At 48.8% G+C, this 18,604-nt stretch overlaps 1 protein-coding gene across 9 annotated transcripts in view; it reads right to left on the reverse strand.

Annotated features, from left to right (window-relative positions):
* Positions 1-18,604, reverse strand: part of CHL1 (cell adhesion molecule L1 like) — a 146,256-nt gene that overhangs the window by 64,988 nt on the left and 62,664 nt on the right. For 7 of the 9 annotated variants that reach the window (XM_063411329.1, XM_063411332.1, XM_063411333.1 and 4 more), the window contains 2 exons: positions 2,613-2,792; positions 640-745 (listed from right to left, as the gene is read on the reverse strand). In XM_063411329.1, coding sequence (XP_063267399.1) covers positions 640-745; positions 2,613-2,703 — 197 coding nt within the window. In that variant the 5' untranslated portion in view covers positions 2,704-2,792. Of the gene's footprint in view, positions 1-639; positions 746-2,612; positions 2,793-10,634; positions 10,760-18,604 lie in introns of those variants that run through there. The other 2 variants (XM_063411336.1, XM_063411331.1) reach the window with 1 other exon arrangement.

Raw genomic sequence — 18,604 nt, forward strand, 5'->3', positions numbered from 1 at the left:
GGAAGGATTAAAGAGAAAAAAATGTCGTTCAAACCAGCTATTCATTTAGCCCAAACACCATTCAGTGGTGGAGGCCTCAGGAGGAGTTTTACTGTATTGTTATTACACTCTTCTTAATCACATTTTAATCAAAAATCTTTCTCTTTTGCGCACTGGTGTAAAATGCAGAGCTTATCTTTGGATATTTATCTGAATAACTCCTTGTGTGTCTATCTGTGCCATCACCACGGCCCTGCTGACGTTAGGTACAGGCAAGGTATCTGATAAAATGCAAATGTGGGGTTTGAATACGCAGTTCAATGTGTTTGGGATTTTTAGGGTTGCTACAGAGGCAGAGGAACTGCTGGGCCCCTCTGATTACCATGGCACAGCCCAGACAAAATTGAGTTTTTTAAACCATGGGCTGAATTTGGCACGTGGCAGAGAAATGAAACATCCCCCAGCAAGGAAAACCGTGATGCTACCTGTCCACAGGGTGAGGGGAAGTGATGGAGCAGCAAAAGCTGATGGAAAGCCAAACCTTAACCCCTCTGAGGATGATGAGCAGGGCTGTGTGCAGCAGCTCCTGACAGACACAACAATGCTTGGCCAAGGTTAAAAGCAAATTCAGCTGCTGGTTGCTCCTCCAGCAGTACTCACGTGGGCTGGGGGTTTCCTCTGGCTTCACATTTCATGGTGAAGTCCTCATCGAAGGGGTAGGCAACCTGGGCGTGGGATTGCTCCGTGATTGTTGGGAGCTGGGAAACTGAACACAAAGAGGAACTGGGTTAGAACCCCCTCCAGCCAAACTGGGCTGCCCTGCAGGGGAGGGACAATGGCAGGACTGGGTTATTCCTGCAGAAAGTGAGGCTTGCCTTGGGAAAGAGAGGATCATCCCCTCCCTGGCATGGACAGCACCCTCTGCTCACTGTCACTGCCTCTGTGGCCAAAGAAAGGCCTGGCAGAGGGGCAGTGCCCACCCTCACCCCCTCCAAACCCACCCAGGGCAGAGGGGAGCTGGGACCATGCCAGAGCCAGAGCACGGGGCTGTGGCCTGGCAAATTTATTCACAGATGAAGTCAGTGGCTGGGTTTAATCCAGACACAGATGCACACACAGAGGTAGCAAACTGCTGCCTCCATCCCAGAGAAAACTGCCAGGAAAGCCATGGGCTGCAAGGCTGGTTTAGTGCCTGCCCCAGGGTGCAGCTGCGTGGTCACGCACGGAGGCTGCACCAACTTTCCCTTTTTTCTGAGGGAATTAAAGCATTTAAAAGCCTGTGTAACAGAGGGAGGAGAATGTTCCCTGCAGTGGAGCAGGGATAATAGGATCCCTCCATTGTTATAAACAGCCAGGAAGGGAATTAAAATGCTCTTTGGGTGCTGCTTCGAGTGCAGGGAGCTCAAAGCTGGAGAGAAATGTGGAGTCTTGTCATATCATATGGTCTCAACACTTCCAAGCCCACCAGCTCCACTGATCAGAAATAACTTTTTATTATAACATAAAATGCTTCATTACAGCTAATTAAGGGTTAGGTGGTTCCCTAGGGCAGGTTCATAAAAGCAGTGGATGCCCAGAGAGTTTGCCTGTGCTTTACAGTCACGGCTCCACTTGGGCTTTACTGAAACACAAGGAGCCACTGCAGCTCCTTCCTGAAAAAAAACCCAAAAACCTCTACTTCCCAATGCAAATTTGGATAGTTTTACAAAAATATCCTTTAAACCTGCAGGACTGGCTTCCTCTTTGCACCCAGGGCCATTGGCAGGCTCCAGAGTGCTAAGAGCTCATGGCAGATCCTCAGGATGCCCTGAAACTGGCCCATGTCCTATGAGACCCTGAAAAGAGCCTTAATTTATTATTCCTTAAGTTTACCTCTTTATTTTTCCCCATCATAATTCATAAACCCTACTATTGTTGAGTTTTGCTTTGTTGGGTGTGTTTTGTTGGTTTTCTTTTTCAACTAAAAACAACAAAGCAAAAGGCAGTTTTCAACCCTCCTGGTCCATTTATGTCTGAAAAATGCAAAGCTGGGGAGGTCTGGGCTGCACTCCAGGCAGAGGGGTCCTCTGGCTTTCCTTGGGTTGTTCCCTGTGAGCCTCATCCCTATTTTACACGTGTCCTGGAAGCTCCTGACCTGTGTAAAACAAACACTTTGAATCCATCCCAGCCGGCCAGGGAGGCAGGAGCTGCTCCCCAGGGCAGGACACGAGTGTGAAATCCTTCTCTGGGATTCTCAGCACTGGCCCTGAGACATCCACCTGCTCCTTCCCCAGGCTGGGATGGCAGCTTGCAAGGAGGGATTAATGCACATCAAACAAGCTTCAGGGGCATTCAGGGCCAAAATGAGGAATTGAAGTGAAGGACAAACCCAAACCCCGGGAGTTGGAGTTGTGCTGGATGGCAAACAGCAGAGAGATGTCATTAGACAACTTTACTGCTCCATTTAAGCAGGCCCAAACAGGACAGCTTAGTTTTTGATCACACCCGAATTTCCCAAAGGCCACATTGTGGCTAAGATTACATTCCAAATGGAACACAAGTGGAGAGGAGGATTTAATGTTTTTCCTTCAGGGATAGCTGCAAAGGAATACCAAACAAACCAGCGAAGTGCACAGCAAATAGCTACAACTCACCTGATAATGGTATTTCAATAGCTGCTGCCAAACTCAATACAAAGAAAAACAGGCATATGGTGATGCCTTTTGTGCTTAATAGCATCTCCATCACTCTTCTGTAAACAAGGAGTCCAAACACAATGAGAGGTACCTTGTGCTTCTGCTCCAAATCAGGCACAGGGATGTGGAAGTGGGAGGCTGGTGGGGAGAACAAACAGCAATATTAGCCTGCAATACCAACCTGGGTTATAAAATTAAAACAATGCTTTGGGTGTGCAGCTAAATTGCACTGAATGGTCCATTTTCCTCTCCTCCCATCCCCTGGCTTCAGGAACAACCTCTATTTCAATTCTAACAAAACAAAACACATGCACAAAAGTACAGCTCTGTTGTAGCACACAAGTATAATTAATTTTTTTTGCTGTTTGGCAATTAAAAGCAGGGATGGCTTAGAATATGGTGTATTTGTAATCATTCCAGTTCATAAATTTTTCTAATGAGAGTAGTGTAAGTTGGAAAGTAATGTAACAGATCTAATGAGAGAAATTTGGTACACTAATGGCCTTGTTCATAAATCTCATCTGTCTTTTATCTTTCATTTATGCTCAAAGAAGGACACGATCTCATTTAGTTCATTACTAGGAACCAGAACATGAAACCTTTGCTTTTCCCCCACAGTTCCAGAACTCCTCTACGTGGGTTTTACACATGCCATTAGGCATCCCGAGGTTCTGAATTACAAGGCAAAAATGTTGTGTGTCTGCGAAAAGGAGACAGATCTGGCTCTAATGAGCATTTCTGTGAAATTCACAGAGAAGTAAAGGAGAGAATTCTGATTTAGATCAAAAATCAGGAAGGAATCCTTCCCTGGGAGGGTGGGGAGGGGCTGGGATGGAATTCCCAGAGCAGCTGTGGCTGTCCCTGGAGCCCTGGCAGTGCCCAAGGTCAGGTTGGACACTGGGGCTGGAGCAGCCTGGGACAGTGGGAGGTGTCCCTGCCATGGCAGGGGGTGGAAGAAGAGGATTTTTAAGGCCCCTTCCAAGCCAAACCACTCTGGGATTCTGTGATTCTGCACGAGTGTGTGCACAGAGGATTCCAGTCACCATCCACGGCACCAGGGTGAATTATTAACCTGTGTGTACCTGTGCACCCTCCAGCAGTGCTAGGGGACATCACTCCCAGGAGAATCCAGACCTCAGCTGTCAGCATAACTTTGACAGAACACTTTAGCAGACCTGGCCCCTGTGCAGGAGGCACGGAGTGAGAGGGCAGCCCAGCCTGGCACAGCCTGGCAGGCTCAGCTCCACGGCAGAGAGCCCACCAGGCTGCTCCAGGGCACTCCCTGCCCAGTCAGCCTGCCTCACACACAGCTCCTGGATCTTTGCACATCCCACCCCGCTAATCCAGGGATCAGAAAAGCAATCCCAGCACTGCAGGAGCAGCTGGCACGGGGACAGCAGGAGGTGGCACTGCAGATGGCCGTGCTTGCCCAGCACAGCTGGAGCAGAGGCAGAGCTCAGCCACACAGCCCACACCCTCCAGCCCAGGGGGGTTTCTCCCCATGGCTGCTGCTCCCCACAAACAGAGATCTCCCTTTCCCCCTGCACATTCCCCCTGCACATTCCCTCTGACATCAACTCTGAGATGAGCACAGCTCCCTCCCTCCAGGACGAGTTCTGCTCACTCATCACCAGCCCACCAAAACCTCCTGAAGTTCCCATCTGGGAGACCAAAATCCCCAGCTGAGGATTGAAATTGGCCAATGAGGGGCGTGTGACAGACACTATAATCACATAAGCCTCGTTTGTTCAGAAATGAGGCTAAAAACCAGATGTCTTTTAAGTATCTTAGGCCCGGAGTGTTTGCTGGTGGAAGAAGATGACTGATCTGCTTAGTGCCCTGCTCTGCAGAAGGGCACTGGAGGGGACAGGGACAGGGGACAGGCTCAGCTGGCACCCCCAGGCTATCCTGGGTGTAAATCACCCAGGATCATGCAGCACCAGTGGTTCTGCTTGTGGCAGTCGGTATTCCCTCAGTCTGAGCTCTCCTGGCCCTGATTTGTGAGCACGGGAGCTTTCCAAAGCTCAGCCTGCCAAAACTTGGGCAGTGTGACAGCACAGGGGACACACAGGACACACAGCAGGCACAGCCAGCAGCCACCTGATGGCTGCTGTCACTGCAGGATGGGGCTCTCCCCCTCCTCACTGCCCCTGGCACACCTCAGCCCCAGATCTGTGTTATCAGCTCTGAAACAGATGCTCTGACAGAACCCCTCTGGATGCAGAATTGCAGTTTGGGCACACAGAAGCCTGACCAGCCTTGCTGCCTGCAGATGGTGGCTGGTGGCAGTGAGAGCCTCCTCTCCTCCATCTGCTGACAGCCCTGGGGACAGGAGCAGGCAGGTCAGGATGACAGCCAGAGGCAGGGGAGCTGGGATTACAGGAGGTGTGCAGCTCGCTAAGGTCACAGCAAGTTTTGTTCTGGATGATTGTCACAAAGCATTGTATAAATTCAGATTAAATTCAAGGAAAAAAACAAGAGCACAGCTCGATTCCTTAACCAAACCAATTAGCTGACACCTTATTTTTTTTTCTCATTTTCTTAAATGAAGTGCCAGAGCAAAGCAGCAACGTTGTAAGTGAGCAGTATATCCTTCATCATGTGGTCCAGCCTGAGTTGCCTCTGCAGGCTGCTGTAATTAGTCGGCCTGTCTAGCACCTCACTCCTGCTCCCTGGCTGGAATACTAATGCTGGGGGCTGACAGCATCAGCATTTGGAAGCAGCCAGCACAGGGGGACCAGGAGGGATGGACCTGGGCACAGCCAGCAGACAATTCCACTTGGAAACCTCCCTGCAGCTCTGCTGGACCTCGGCTGGTTTATTCTCAGGGGTCCCCACGAGGTGCAGTCCTGGGGTGATGTGAATCAAGCAAGAGGCTCCTTGTGGAGATATTCACCTTGTGACAACCTCCCAGTGATGCCTGAAGTTTTCTCTTCCCTGTATTCCAGGCTCTGTGCTGCCCAGGGTGCAGCTCTGAGCTCACACTCAGGCTCACTCAGCTCTGCACACAGCAGGGACACAAAACAAATCCTTCTCCTGCTGCACACCAAGGACAACTTTCAGCCCCAAAGCACAAACAAGGGTGGATGCAGGGAGGAACAAGAAGGATGGGACCTCACAGCCTGCAGCTGGAATTGGACAATTCAACCCCAAAGTGCAAATGGAGCAAAACTCATCAAAGTGTGAGACCTGGTGACGTTTGTGCATTTTGGGACCATTTTGGGTCCACCTTGGGTGCAGCCCTGGCCAGGCTCTTGTCCTGCCCAAGGTGTGCCCTAAAGGCCTTTCAATAAATCCCTGCTTTATTCTCTGGCTCTGTCCAGTCTCTGTTCCAGCTCAGCCTTCCCAAGGCATCAGCAGCAAGAGAAGCCTCCATCTCCTGTGCCTGCTGTCCCTGATGAAGTGGCAGGGCAATATCCTGGCTGTGACAGAGGTTATGGGATGCCAGCACCTCACACACATCTCCCCTGATGTGCCCCACTCACTGCTCCCTCTGTGCCCTGTTCTGGTGCTCAGCAGGCTCCCAGGTGAGGCACATCCTCCCTGCAGAGACCTGAGCCAAGCTCTTCACCTTTTCAAGGTGACATTTAGGCAGGGCTGCCAAGCTTTAGGTGTTCAGGACACCTGTTGTACCTCTGGCTGTCCCACCAGGCTTCAGGGGAAACTGCAGAGATACTGATTAAATCCCTGACCTTCCCCCTCACCTCCAGCACCCGAAACTCCCCGAGCCCCTTCCTCAATGAGCAATATCCCTAGAAAACCCATCCACCCTGGCTTCAGGCACAGCCACGCACCCAAACTCCAGTCAGGACAAACCCTCCCTCCAAGGAGGATCAAACTCCAGCCCCAAACTTCTCAACCTGTGCCAGCAAATGAATGATTTTGCTGCCTAAGTAATTTGGAGAAATGACTGAGGGAGCTGTGCAGGCACTTGGCAGCCACGGGCAGGTTTCAGTCTCGCTGGTGCCAAAGCTCAGCTCTGTCCTTGGGGTAGGAGAGTGCCAGGGACCCACTTGGAAAATCCTGACCTTGGGAAAAACATCAGCCCTGCTGTCCCAGCTGGGCCAGGCCCAGAGTCCTGCTTCTCACAGAATTAGAGGATGGTTTGGGTTGGACTGGGACTTAAAAATCACCTTCTCCCACCCCTGCCATGGCAGGGACACCTCCCACTGTCCCAGGCTGCTCCAGCCCCAGTGTCCAGCCTGGCCCTGGGCACTGCCAGGGATCCAGGGGCAGCCACAGCTGCTCTGGGGATCCATCCCAGCCCCTCCCAGGGAAGGATTCCTGCCCAAAAACCCATCCATCCCTGCCCTGGGACAGTGGGAAGCCATTTCCTGGAGTGTCCTGGCACTCCATGCCCTTGTCCCAAGTCCCTCTCCAGCCTTCTTATAACCCCCCTTCAGGTACTGGAAAAAATTTCTAAGTCTCCCCCAAGTCTTCTCTTCTTGTTTTTCCCAGGAATTCCACATCCTCCTTTGTTCTCACTGCAGCACCACTCACACCAGGGAAGGGGGCCCAGACTGCCCAAGAAAACATTTCTCCTGCACAACAAATGAACATGGATTGCTACAAGAACTGTTACATTTGCAACCCCTCCTCTCGTTCTTCTTTCCCCCTCCTCCTCCTCTTTCTATCTTTCTATTTGCTTTTCTCTGCCTCGGGCTCAAGTCAAGTAATTTGAATTCACTGCAAATACTTATCTGTAGTTCCTTACCTGCAATTCATTATTTACTGTGCTGTTCAGTTAATAGTAAATACTGATTGCTCTAAGGACAGCTCATTTGTTTGTTTAATGAGCTGCCTTTAACTTACACTGAGCAAATCTTTCAAACTATCAGTATTTCCAAGGAGCAATGGAGTTCCAGATTCTTTTATTACATCCCCTTGCTTCCAGAAGGATGCTGTAAAAATATTGGACAACCAAACAAGAAAAAAAAAAGATTATATTTCCATTTATCTCATCAACCTAGCGAACAATTTTCCCTACATGTAATTACTGCATTAAAATTGCTCATAAATAGTAGCAGGATGACAGCCAAAATTCCCAGATTACTGGTCTACTGCTTCCAAGAGAAATTCTAATACACTACGAAATATGGCATCAACCTCAGCTCCTTGGTTCCCTCTTCAAATATTCCTTGTTTAAGCCCTGTACAGCACAAATCTTGAGGAAAGTAATGGATTCCCACAGCTTAACTCTGGTGCATCCCTTGGCTGAGCTTTTCATTAGCTAGAACCAGGTTTAATTTCTCACTGACATGGATGTTACAGGACTGGCAAATATTTGTAATTAGAAATTACATCCTCCTGTGTGGCCCCAGTTATGGAACAACAGGAAAAAATTCTGGGGGAAAAAAAATTGCTTTCTGGTAGGAAAAAAAATATAAAAGTTTGGTTGTTTAAAGATTCCACATGGAATTGTTAATGCAGGAAAAGATGAGTTCAGTGCTACAGAGCACAGGGGCTCCACTGCAAAGCCTTCCAGCAAGTGGGGCATGGAAAATTCAGAAGGTAAGGAAAAGTGCTCCCAGGGGTTCCCAGAGCAGCTCCAGAAGAGGGGTGACAGCGCTGGGATTCAGGCAGGGCCCCGGGGAGCTCACACAATGAATCCATCACCTCTGAGCTTCTCCACACCTCCAGGAGCTCCCTGCTTCACCAATTACCTGGGAAAGGTGGAGATTTCTGCTGCGTTTCAGCTACAAATGAACTGCTCCAGCATCAGTTTTTATGCAGCTATAGATCTCCTTTTTATTTTTTTTTTTCTCTGGAAACCCCTGGAGTGCAGAGCCACTCAAGAGTTTGGAAAAGAAAGGGGAATATTCATAAGGACCCCATTTTATTTCAGGTGTCAAAGGCACCCATTGCTTTTCCCCTAAAAGCTCTTTGACATCCCAGTGTCAGCAGCAGGGAGAGGATAACCTTCACTTGACTCTTCCCCAGTCACCTATTTTGGGATGTTGTCAGCTCCTAAAAAAGCAGCCCATGATGCATATGCTGGAGGTGATTAAAATAATCACTCAAATCAGAAAGCTGCTCTTCCTTCCGTGGCAAAGTATTTCCAAACAGCACACAACAGGCACAGAGATATTTTTGGTTTAGATGCAATTCCACTCTCAGGAGGTTTAGTGAGAAAAGTCCATGCATTATTTATCTTGCCAAGGACTTAATAAACATTATAGGACAGCACATCCAAAGGAAAAGTTTGCAGTGCAGCTACACAACTTCAGCGTTATTTCACAAAATTTGCATCTTTCAACTATGATTGCAACTATTGCACCTTCCCAATTTTGTAATCCATCAGTCTTTCAGTTTCCAAACCGAAAAACCACTCTAAAACTGGAATGAATATAACTAAAAAAGAAATACACACGTAAGGCTACAGCGAAACATTCAATTCAATAAGGAGTGGAACAGAATCCATTTCCCTGAGCCAAAGTTTTAAGGGATAAATAAGGAATTTGGGAGGCCAGCTTGCCAGGCCCTGGGGATCTGGGAAAGCAGGGCAGGGTGACAAGTGGGGCTGTCCCCCAGCTGTGACCCAGGGCTCAGCTGGATGCCTGTGGAAACTCAGTTTCTGGTGTTTCTGTCGGAGATCTACCCCGAGCTGAGGTGTAAGAGCATCTTGGAATCCAAATGTGTGAGCCCAGGAAAAGGCAGCCAGCACCAGCAATCCATTCTCACCAACACTCCCTTGTCTGCTCCCAGCTGCTCCCAACAAAATCCTGAAGTGCAATCCCCTCAAGTCTCTCTTTTTTCTTAATTGCTTCCCTGCCCATCCTCACTGCACATAAACACATAAACCTGCTCCTTCTCCAGTTTGTTTTTGGACTGGGATAACTGGGCAGCAGCACTGAGCACTGTGAGCACTGGGCCACCACAGCAGCTCCTGTGACAGACAAGTTTAGGTCTCTAGACACAATCTTTTCTTGAGTGGGAGCTAATCCATATTTTTACATTCATCTCCTTTAAGCCTTCTTCCAGTTCTACTGTGGCACCAACCTCTCTTTCAAGGGAAAATCTGGATTTAATGTAGTGTACTCCAGGTGTATGTACAACATCCTGCAACACAAACTGCTTGTGGAGATGATGCACAGACTTCTGAGAAACCCACAAGTATTTAATTAGCAAGTTTCTAAGGTATTTAGAGTGGAATTGAGAGTACCATGCTGGAATTTTAGACTGTATTCCTTCACTGCACCATAGAGTGTAGTTTGTGTAATTCCTGTACAAGTCACCACCAAATAAGTGTCTGGCTTTACACATGCACATTTACAGATGTAAGAGCAGCCTAATCCCCCATGGGTGTCTGGTTTGTCCCCTTCGCCTGAAGGTCTGGCCACACACCATTCCTTTTTTAACCACTGGAAACACAGAAACTATTCCAGCACGAGGTGATAACACAGTGGCAGAGGAATGTCATGACCTACAAACACCCAGTGACCATCACCCTCAAAGCAGCCCAGAGCTGAGCTCTGCAGACACACCTGAAAGCACAGCCTGTTAAAAATTCAGCTGCTGTCTGAGGATTTTGCCGTTCTGCATTTCCTTGGGATGCTGCATCCCCTGAACGAGTTTAGCACTTTTCTGGCCGAAACTAGTTTGATATTAATTGGAATTCTCAACAGCCATTAGCATTTCAGCTCACAGGTCAAGCATGAAGCAGAAAGCAGCAGGTGGGGTGGGTGATGGGGGTGAGGCTGTGGCAGGCAGGCACAAAGGGAAGGAAAGGAAAAAAAGGAAAGGAAAACAGGCTGCAGTTTGTGCTCAGACGAGACTGCCCACGACAGCCTCTGCCAACAGAGGCGATGCAAACTCTCCGAAATTTCAACACAAATTTGCAAAGGTGCCTGCTCCTTTTGTACCCTCATCCTGCCCCTTTCAAAACACATAATAATGGGAACATCATGAGCTTTCTGCTGTTAATACAAGCAAACATGAGTTATAGTAAAGCGACTCCTCCTTGAAGCAGCCCTGCCTCACCTTGAAAGGCTCTCCTGGAAGCCAGCACACGCCACAGGCACTCCGAGCCATTCCAGCTCCTGCCTGGAGCACATTTGGCACACACACAGCCAGGACAGCTCTGCTGACTGGGAAACGTGGGCAGGGATGTGCCAGGCACAGCTCTGGCAGGCCCAGGGCTAATGAGGTTGTTCAGTCAGCAGAAAGTTCAGGGAGAAGAGCACAAAGCACTCCAAAGGCACAGCCAAGGGCTCCTCGGGATCCTGCCAGGACAGGAACGCTCTCAGGTACCAAAGGAGGGGGAAAATTTACACACCCAGCCCCTGATGGGCTCCATGCCAGGCACAGGAACCATCCCAGTGCCAGGAAAATCACCCGACAATGGCAGAAAGCAGGGCAGGGCACCCGGGCTCCACTTGGTGCTGGTGATTCTCCCAGCTGGGTTTGTGTTTGCTGGAGAGCTCCCTGTGCTGGTAACGAGGAGACAACACGGACAGGGGGAAAGGGGATTTAACTGGATTACCCCTAAAACCAGCAGAAACCAGCCATTACTCCCACTCCAGCCATTAGGGATCATCATCTTCTGCTGCATCCCAGGCAGGTGAATTCACTTGGGAGGTAAAACACTGGCAATACTGCCAGATATCAAACCCCCTAAATCTGAGCTCCCTGCTCCATCTGTGCCAGGAAAATGCACACACACAGAGCTTCTCTGCCTCAGGGACTCGGGAGATGCTCAGTGTATTCCCAAGAGAGAAAAACCCTAAAAATCACACAAAAAATCCTAAACCCCAAGAAGAACTGACCCCAGACCTGCAGGAAACCTCCTCTCTCAGTTTAGCCTGCCCCTCAGCACAATGGCAGTGAAAGTCACTGGGACACTGCGTGTTCCTAATTTAAATTGCAGCCAGCGACTCGTGACCATGGAGAGTCTCACAGCAAGCAGGCTCTGAACTCCCTGCCTGCCTCTGATTCTCCTCCTTCCGTGTAATAACAGAGATTACCTCTGTCAGCTCCGTGGAGGATCTCCCAACACTTGCTTTTCCTGATAAGTCAAGGCCATTAAGCTTCCAACATTTTCTATGTTGCCAGAGATACAAGGGATTACTTAGAAAAAAAAATTTAAAAATCGAGTGAAGTGTAGTGATTTCACACAGACACTGCACGGAAATGTTTGAGGGTACAGGTGAAACACCATCCACATCACTCTGAAATCCTGGAGTGCCTGTCTGGACAGGGAGCAGCACCTCTCACTTTGGGAATCCTGCTCTGATTCTACAGGAACTGATTTGTGGCAATAATTGTAGGATTTGGCCCAGTTTGTGCATCAGGAATCTGAGTACTGAGCAAATGGGATGGCATTAGAGATGCATGGATAATTCATCCTGATTCTGGCATTTCCCACTTTCCCTGTTTTCACCTGGAATCTATAAAAATTTCCTTTTTCCACGAAGAACTCCACAGCTCAATAAACCCCCCAAAAAGCCTAAATAAAAACACACATTCAGCAGCTTGGCCCACCCAGGGGAGACACTCTTGTTTCACCTGCATTTCTTAGGAACTCATTTTTAAAGACTCATGAGGAGGATGGGACACATTTCTGAAATCTCTGTCAGGATCTCGGGGGAGGAAAGAGCTCAGAATCGTACCAGGAGTGCCTGAGACATTCTCCTAAGTAGCACAATGCTGCAATTTATCTGCTCATCATTTGGTTCCTAGAGCTCCTGTTAATGGAAATGTTTTTTGGCGAAGCTTTCAGGGAAATCAAGTTGTTGGTAAGGTGAGGATTATTTCTGAGCACAGCAGCAATTTTCTGCACTTGCTCCGGTAGTTTTATCATTGTAAGGGAAAAGCATCATTCAAAACACTCCAAACCCCAATGATTTTCTAGCTGCAACAGTTGCTTTTCTCCATTAATACCATTTTTTTTCCAAGGCACTGAATCAAAACATCCATCAACCACACTGAAGACAGCTGGCTGACAATATATTGAATATATCTGCTGTAGCTGTGAAAGAAAAGGGAAGAGACTCTGTAATTCTGCCTCTCTCTCCTCGGGATCCACATCCATCCTCCCTTCAGCACTGGCAGCGACTGCAGCACCTGCAGTGATCACGGGAGATGTTTCAGCAGGCACACCACGAGCCCAGGGTGTATTTTAAGTTGATCTTTAGAGGTACAATTTGACTCCAGCTAGGTGGCTGAGCAGAAAACAATGAGGAAGCGACACAGGCAGCAAAACACACTGTTCAGACAGCCTGAAAAACCCTGGGAAAATAGGATTGCTTGGAAAAATGGGCTTTACCTGCTTACCCAGTACCCAGGGAAAATTGTTTGGAAGGAAATTGCGCCAAACTAAATCCATTCCCTCAGCTTGTGAGGGGCTGGTAAAGTATCTCCCCAGGCCACACAAGGTTTAGAAACAACCCAGAAGAGTGTCCACTACCTAAAAGGCAATTTAGGTGCCTGCTTTTCTTTTACTTCTGGTTTTTCCTTTCCATGGCAACAGCAAAATCCACTCACCTAAACCCCACCACCCAATATGAAACCTGTGTTTCAAAAGCTGCTGGCTCTCCATTCAGCACAAACCCACCATGATCTTCCTCAGTTTTGGAAAAAACTCCACTCCACCTTGCTGGAAATTAAAGTAAATAAAATCAAATTAGAAGTACAGCAGGCAAATATCAGGAGTGGAAAGTTCTGCCTGAACAATTAAACTCTGCTGAAGTTAAAACTGCAAGGGGAAGCTTCATGTTGCATGTCAAACAGGCAGAATCAGAATTTCCCTGCCCATTCTGTCCACAACACCAAGTTCTGCTGAACAAGGGTGGCTTTTGCTCCCCAGGCCACCTGCAGAGGTGTTGCTCTAATCAATGATTTGCACAGTGGGAGAAGGGTTTTCCATGGCACCAGCATGAAAACTGCATTGCAGACTTCATCCAGAGCTTCTTCAGCACCACAGACCCTGCTCTGCCTTCTTAAAAAAAAAAAAAATTAAAGAAATTGTCAATAGTGTTGGTCAAATTGTTTATATCTCACTTGTGTCATATCATGGATAAACTTAATGCCCTCTAATCATTATCTCACAACACCTAATTATGGTCCTTATAAAAACAAACCAGAAAGTGGCTAAAAATTCACTAAAAATATCACAGAGAGGAGTCAGTCATGCACAAGGCCTTCCACACACTTTTCTCTCAAATATTTCTGAATTAACTTCTGCTCCTTCACACTTCCCTGCAGCCCTGAGCCTGGAAATGTCCCCAGAGCATGGAAGAGACTCCTGGATTTGCTCCTTATGGATCTGAGCCTTTCAAAGAGCTCTCCTGACACAGCCCATGGACACCTCACATTCCTTTATCCAGCCCAGCCCAGCTGCTTGGTCAAACAACATTTATTATGGAATTAAACTGCAGCTGGGAGCCTGTGGGATGCTCTGAGGCACCCCCTAAAAATTGGGACTACGTTATTATAAATAACACTTTATGTTAAATAAATGGCACGGACCCTTCAGAGGTCCAGCTCACGACGTGGCAGATGCAGAAGGTGCAAAGGGAGCTCACCAAGAGTCTGCAGAGTTAATATTAAATAATAAAAGAGAAGTCCCCATGGCTGGGGCAGCGCCCTGGCACGAGGGCACAAGGCCAGCCCTGCTGCAGCACAGACACAGCTCCCACTCCTTCAGTCTCCTTCAGGTTCCCTGAAGCTAGAAAAGAGCCAGTTCTGTACCTACCAACACTGGTTTACTCTGGGTGGCAGAAAATCCTCCCTGATGAGACCCTGCCCACCCCAAATGCAGGCAGCAGGTGATGCAGTGGCTTTCTTGGCACTCCCCCCTCTGTAAAACCTCCAGAGCTCGAAGCATCCTGTTTTTCCAGACAGGCAGAGAAGGAGCTCATGGCTACTGAAGACACCAAAATGCAGAAATGAAACCCATTCCTGCAATTACAGCACAAGCCCCTGGAGCTTTCCCCTCCACTCTCCTTCTCCTTTATTTAGCTGAAGTTATTTAGAGGACAGATCTCTGTTTAAGCAGCTGCTGCCACAACTAGTTGGCCCAAGCAGCATTTTTTAATTAAATATTTGCTGCTGTGAGAGTTTTCTCTCCCCTCCCTGCTCTCCTTGTGGACAACATTTGTTCTTGCAAGGATTAGAGGAATCAGCCTCCACCCTCCCCTGCCAGGCCTCCAAGCCCCTGCAAGGGTGTGAAATCCCCACAAAAATTAATTTTTATGATAGGCATCATGACATTTTCCTATCAAGGACAACCATCAACAACGAGGAAAAGAAATAAAGCTTGCTGGGATTTAATAATGATTCTTAAATTATGCCATTTACATAATTAGACCTTAGCACTGACTATGGCATATCTCCTTTATGGCACGGTAAATTGGCACAGCACTTCATAAAGAGGTTTTTGGGTTTTTTTTCTTCCCTTCTCTCCCACAATTACAGAGGAGTAGATCAGGTAAATGATATCACAACCCATACTAAGCAGGTTTACACAGAGGCAGGAAATAGAGGTGAGTTTCATGACGTGAATGAGAGAATTCTTGAGAAATACAGATTTCAAACACGTTTTTACACATTTGTTGCTCTCAGAATTTCTTCCCAGTCAGCAGGGAGGCCCAGCAGTGCCTCTGGGATGCTTTGTGGTATTTCCCAACCAGGATCAGGGAAGCCTTGGGTTTCCTCTGCCACTGGTGTGCACAGAATTGTTCCCTCTGTCCCTCCCAGCAGGTAACCCTGGGAACAGCATTAAAGGCTTGACCCAACGCCAGTAAAGGCTTGACTAGCTTAGATAGAGCTCCAGCTGATGTTTCATAAAGCAAATGTGTCTTGACTCATTTTACCTGCGCCAGGTGTGACTGAGATTCTCACCTATTTCCACACTGGGAGCAGCAGAGCCAAGTTAGTGTGAAAAAACCCCAAACACAGCTCCTAATCAGAGCCAGGACACTGGAGGGAGGAAAGGGAAACAAAGACGTGATGCTTTTTGAGCAAAGCTGTTCCAACAGCTGCTACAGACACTCGGGGTCCCCCTCCATGCAGAAATGAGGAAGCAGCAAGGGATGAGCTCCCAGGGAGGGTGGGCAACCCTGGCACAGGGTGCCCAGAGCAGCTGGGGCTGCCCCTGAATCCTGGCAGTGCCCAAGGCCAGGCTGAACAGTGCTGGGAGCAGCCTGGGGCAGTGGGAGGTGTCCCTGCCATGGCAGGGGTGGATGAGCTTTTAAACCCCTTCCCCAACCCCAAACCACTCCCTGATTCCATGAGGCTGAAGGGATGAAAGTGCTGAGGAGCAGCAGCAGAGAGGAGCGAAGGACCTGGAGTGTGAAATGGAGATGGAGAGAGGGGAGGCTCAGGAAAAAGGAGGCAGCAAGAGGGGCACAAAAGCAAACGAGGCTGGTGCAGCAGCACCAGGCTGGGTGTGAACGGGCTGGGGCCTCACAGCAGCTGCTGTTCCACCTCCATCAGAGAGGGAACAGATCCTGGGAGAGGGATGGCAAAAAATCTGGCAAAATCCGGGAATGCAGCCCAGCAGGGATCAGTGCTGTGCAGAGACAGGCAGCACAGGGACGTGGGAGAATCTGTGAGGCTGGAGCAGCAACCCACTGGGGGAGAAATGAAAGAGAGCCTGGGTCTCAAAGCCCCAAGCAGGGAACTGGGGACACTGAGATGGCAGTGGCAGTCTGGGGGGAGCAGAAAGCAAAGCAGCAAAATCTGCATTTGAGAGTGTTTCAAACCTGCCAGAGCTCCCCAGGCTGGAGCCACAGTGGGAATTAATTTCAAAAAGAAATACTAGTATCATATCACCAAACAATTTTTTAAAATATATATAAATAAGGTACATTAAGGCAGACAAGACTATTCAGTACACTCAGCCTTCACTTACTCCAGCCTACACCAGGGTGTATCCTCTGAGGACAGCACAGATGCTCCTGACTGACATCAGCTTCACTGACAAAGAAGAAATAAAATTCTGATCTTCTGTTTCCATGGGAAACCTGTCAAATTCCACTCATGCACCACAACAGCTCGCTGCCTTTCCAGTAACAGCAACTGGTGAAGAAAAACAGGGCTGGGGCCACTTGCTGTTACCTATCTCAGGAAAATCTTTCTGGGGGGGTTCATTAATATGATTTACGTGTTTATAAACATCAGCAAAGAGATGCAGTGCTGCGTGTGGAACAGGAACCAGCAGCATCCCCATTCCCTCTGCTTCCCTCAGCTCCATTCACCACAAACCAAGGTCACTGGCCCTGTTCTGGCACCAGGCAGGTAATCCAAGCTGACAACACTCACGGATCCTTTGAATCAGTGCAGGAACCAGGGAAGCCTGAGAGCTCTTCTAAAATACCTCTGACATTATGGAGCAGGCAGCAGATTAAAAAACAAAGAGTGAAATCTCCAGGTTGGCTTCCACTCCCAAGAGACCTGTCCAAAACCCAAGCACTGTCAGGCTGAACTCACCAAAGCAAAGACAAACAAGATTCTCCTTTGGAGGTAACGCCTTCAGCAGCTCCTAATCCAGGTACACACGAAGCTGCTGTTCCCTAATTTTGTCTGCTTTTCTTTTGTAATAACAGCATTTCTAATTTTGCAACTTTGGCTTTATTAGAGTGAAAGTTGTTTCCATTCTCTACTTGGCTGATGTTTAAAAGGGCTCACAGAAGCTTGTTGGGCACAAGGGATACCACTTTATACCACTTTCACACTCAAAGAAATCAGTGTTTTCAACTAATACTTTAAGCCTCTATAGTCCACGACAAGTTTGGGCATCCCAAGCGTCTGGGAGCGGCTCTCACTGCCTGCAAAATCAGCTCCAGGGCTGCTGAAAGGAATCTGCAGGTGAGGAGGAACCCTCCCAGGAGCTGCATCCTGTCTCTAGCACCCCTTCTCCCTGTCCAAAGGGACAGTCCAGGGCTCCAGAAAATGTCCAGACTGCTGCAAAGTGTGGCTCATGTGTTGTTGCTCCTGGTGAGGAAGCATTGGCAGGGAGGTTCGGAGTCCCCATCCCTGGAGGTGTCACCTGGAGGTGGCACTCAGAGCTCTGGATGGGGACAAGGTGGGGATGGGGCACTCGGTGATCCTGGAGGGTTTTTCCAAGCCCAGTCACTCTGTGGCTGCTGTGTAGATGGGAATGGTGCTGCAGAACGTGTCCAGCAGCCTCACCCAGCACCTGCTGGTCACCCCTACACCCCAAAACGTTCATCTCAAACTCATACCTGCACTCTGGGGGTGACCTGTGGCACTGAAAAGCCCCTGAGCACCAATTCAGCCAAGAGCAGTGAGAGGGTGGCTTTAATGTCATTGGAAATCCAGCAGTGCCTCTGGCCAGGCTCCACAGGGCTCAAGTGTCACCTGCGGGGAGGAACGACCCCAACCTGCCCCCAAAGCCACCCCAGCTCCCCCACAGGTGACAGAGCCAGGATCCCACGGATCACCCACTCCAACAGGGCTTCCTGGGAACGTCCCACTAATCCCAAACCACAAAAAAGCTTCAAATATCTGTCAGTCAGGCTGCTCCCCGCAGCCTTGCTGGGAGGATTGTTATTGAGAACACCAGCGCTGCCAACGTGCTGAGGAGAATTAAACCCCAGCCGTGGAAACAATAGCTATTACAAAGTGTGCGCCCAGCAGGAGATGGGATGAATGGCTGCAATTCCAAGGCATAGAAAGCATTTTTAAAATGCCTTTAGTCTCATCCATACTTCTTTCATATTTTGCTGCCTAACCGTGGTGTTTTATAGGCAGGCCGTAATTTCAGCAAGGTACAAACTTGTGGAGGGTAATGTCAAGCGACGTGGTAGAGCCAAGTAAACATTTGCAGTAATTATATGCCCAGGAGATTCCATCACCTCGCAGAATTAACAGGCAGCTCAGTAAATTACACATCACTCCATCTGCAATCGCTGCATCCCAGGAAGAGCTCGGCTCCATCGGCAGCAGCCCTGACACGGCGTGTCAGAGCACAGCGCAGACCTGCCAGC

The sequence above is a fragment of the Prinia subflava genome, chromosome 14 (genome assembly GCF_021018805.1).
Source record: "Prinia subflava isolate CZ2003 ecotype Zambia chromosome 14, Cam_Psub_1.2, whole genome shotgun sequence".
NCBI classification, from domain to species: domain Eukaryota; kingdom Metazoa; phylum Chordata; class Aves; order Passeriformes; family Cisticolidae; genus Prinia; species Prinia subflava.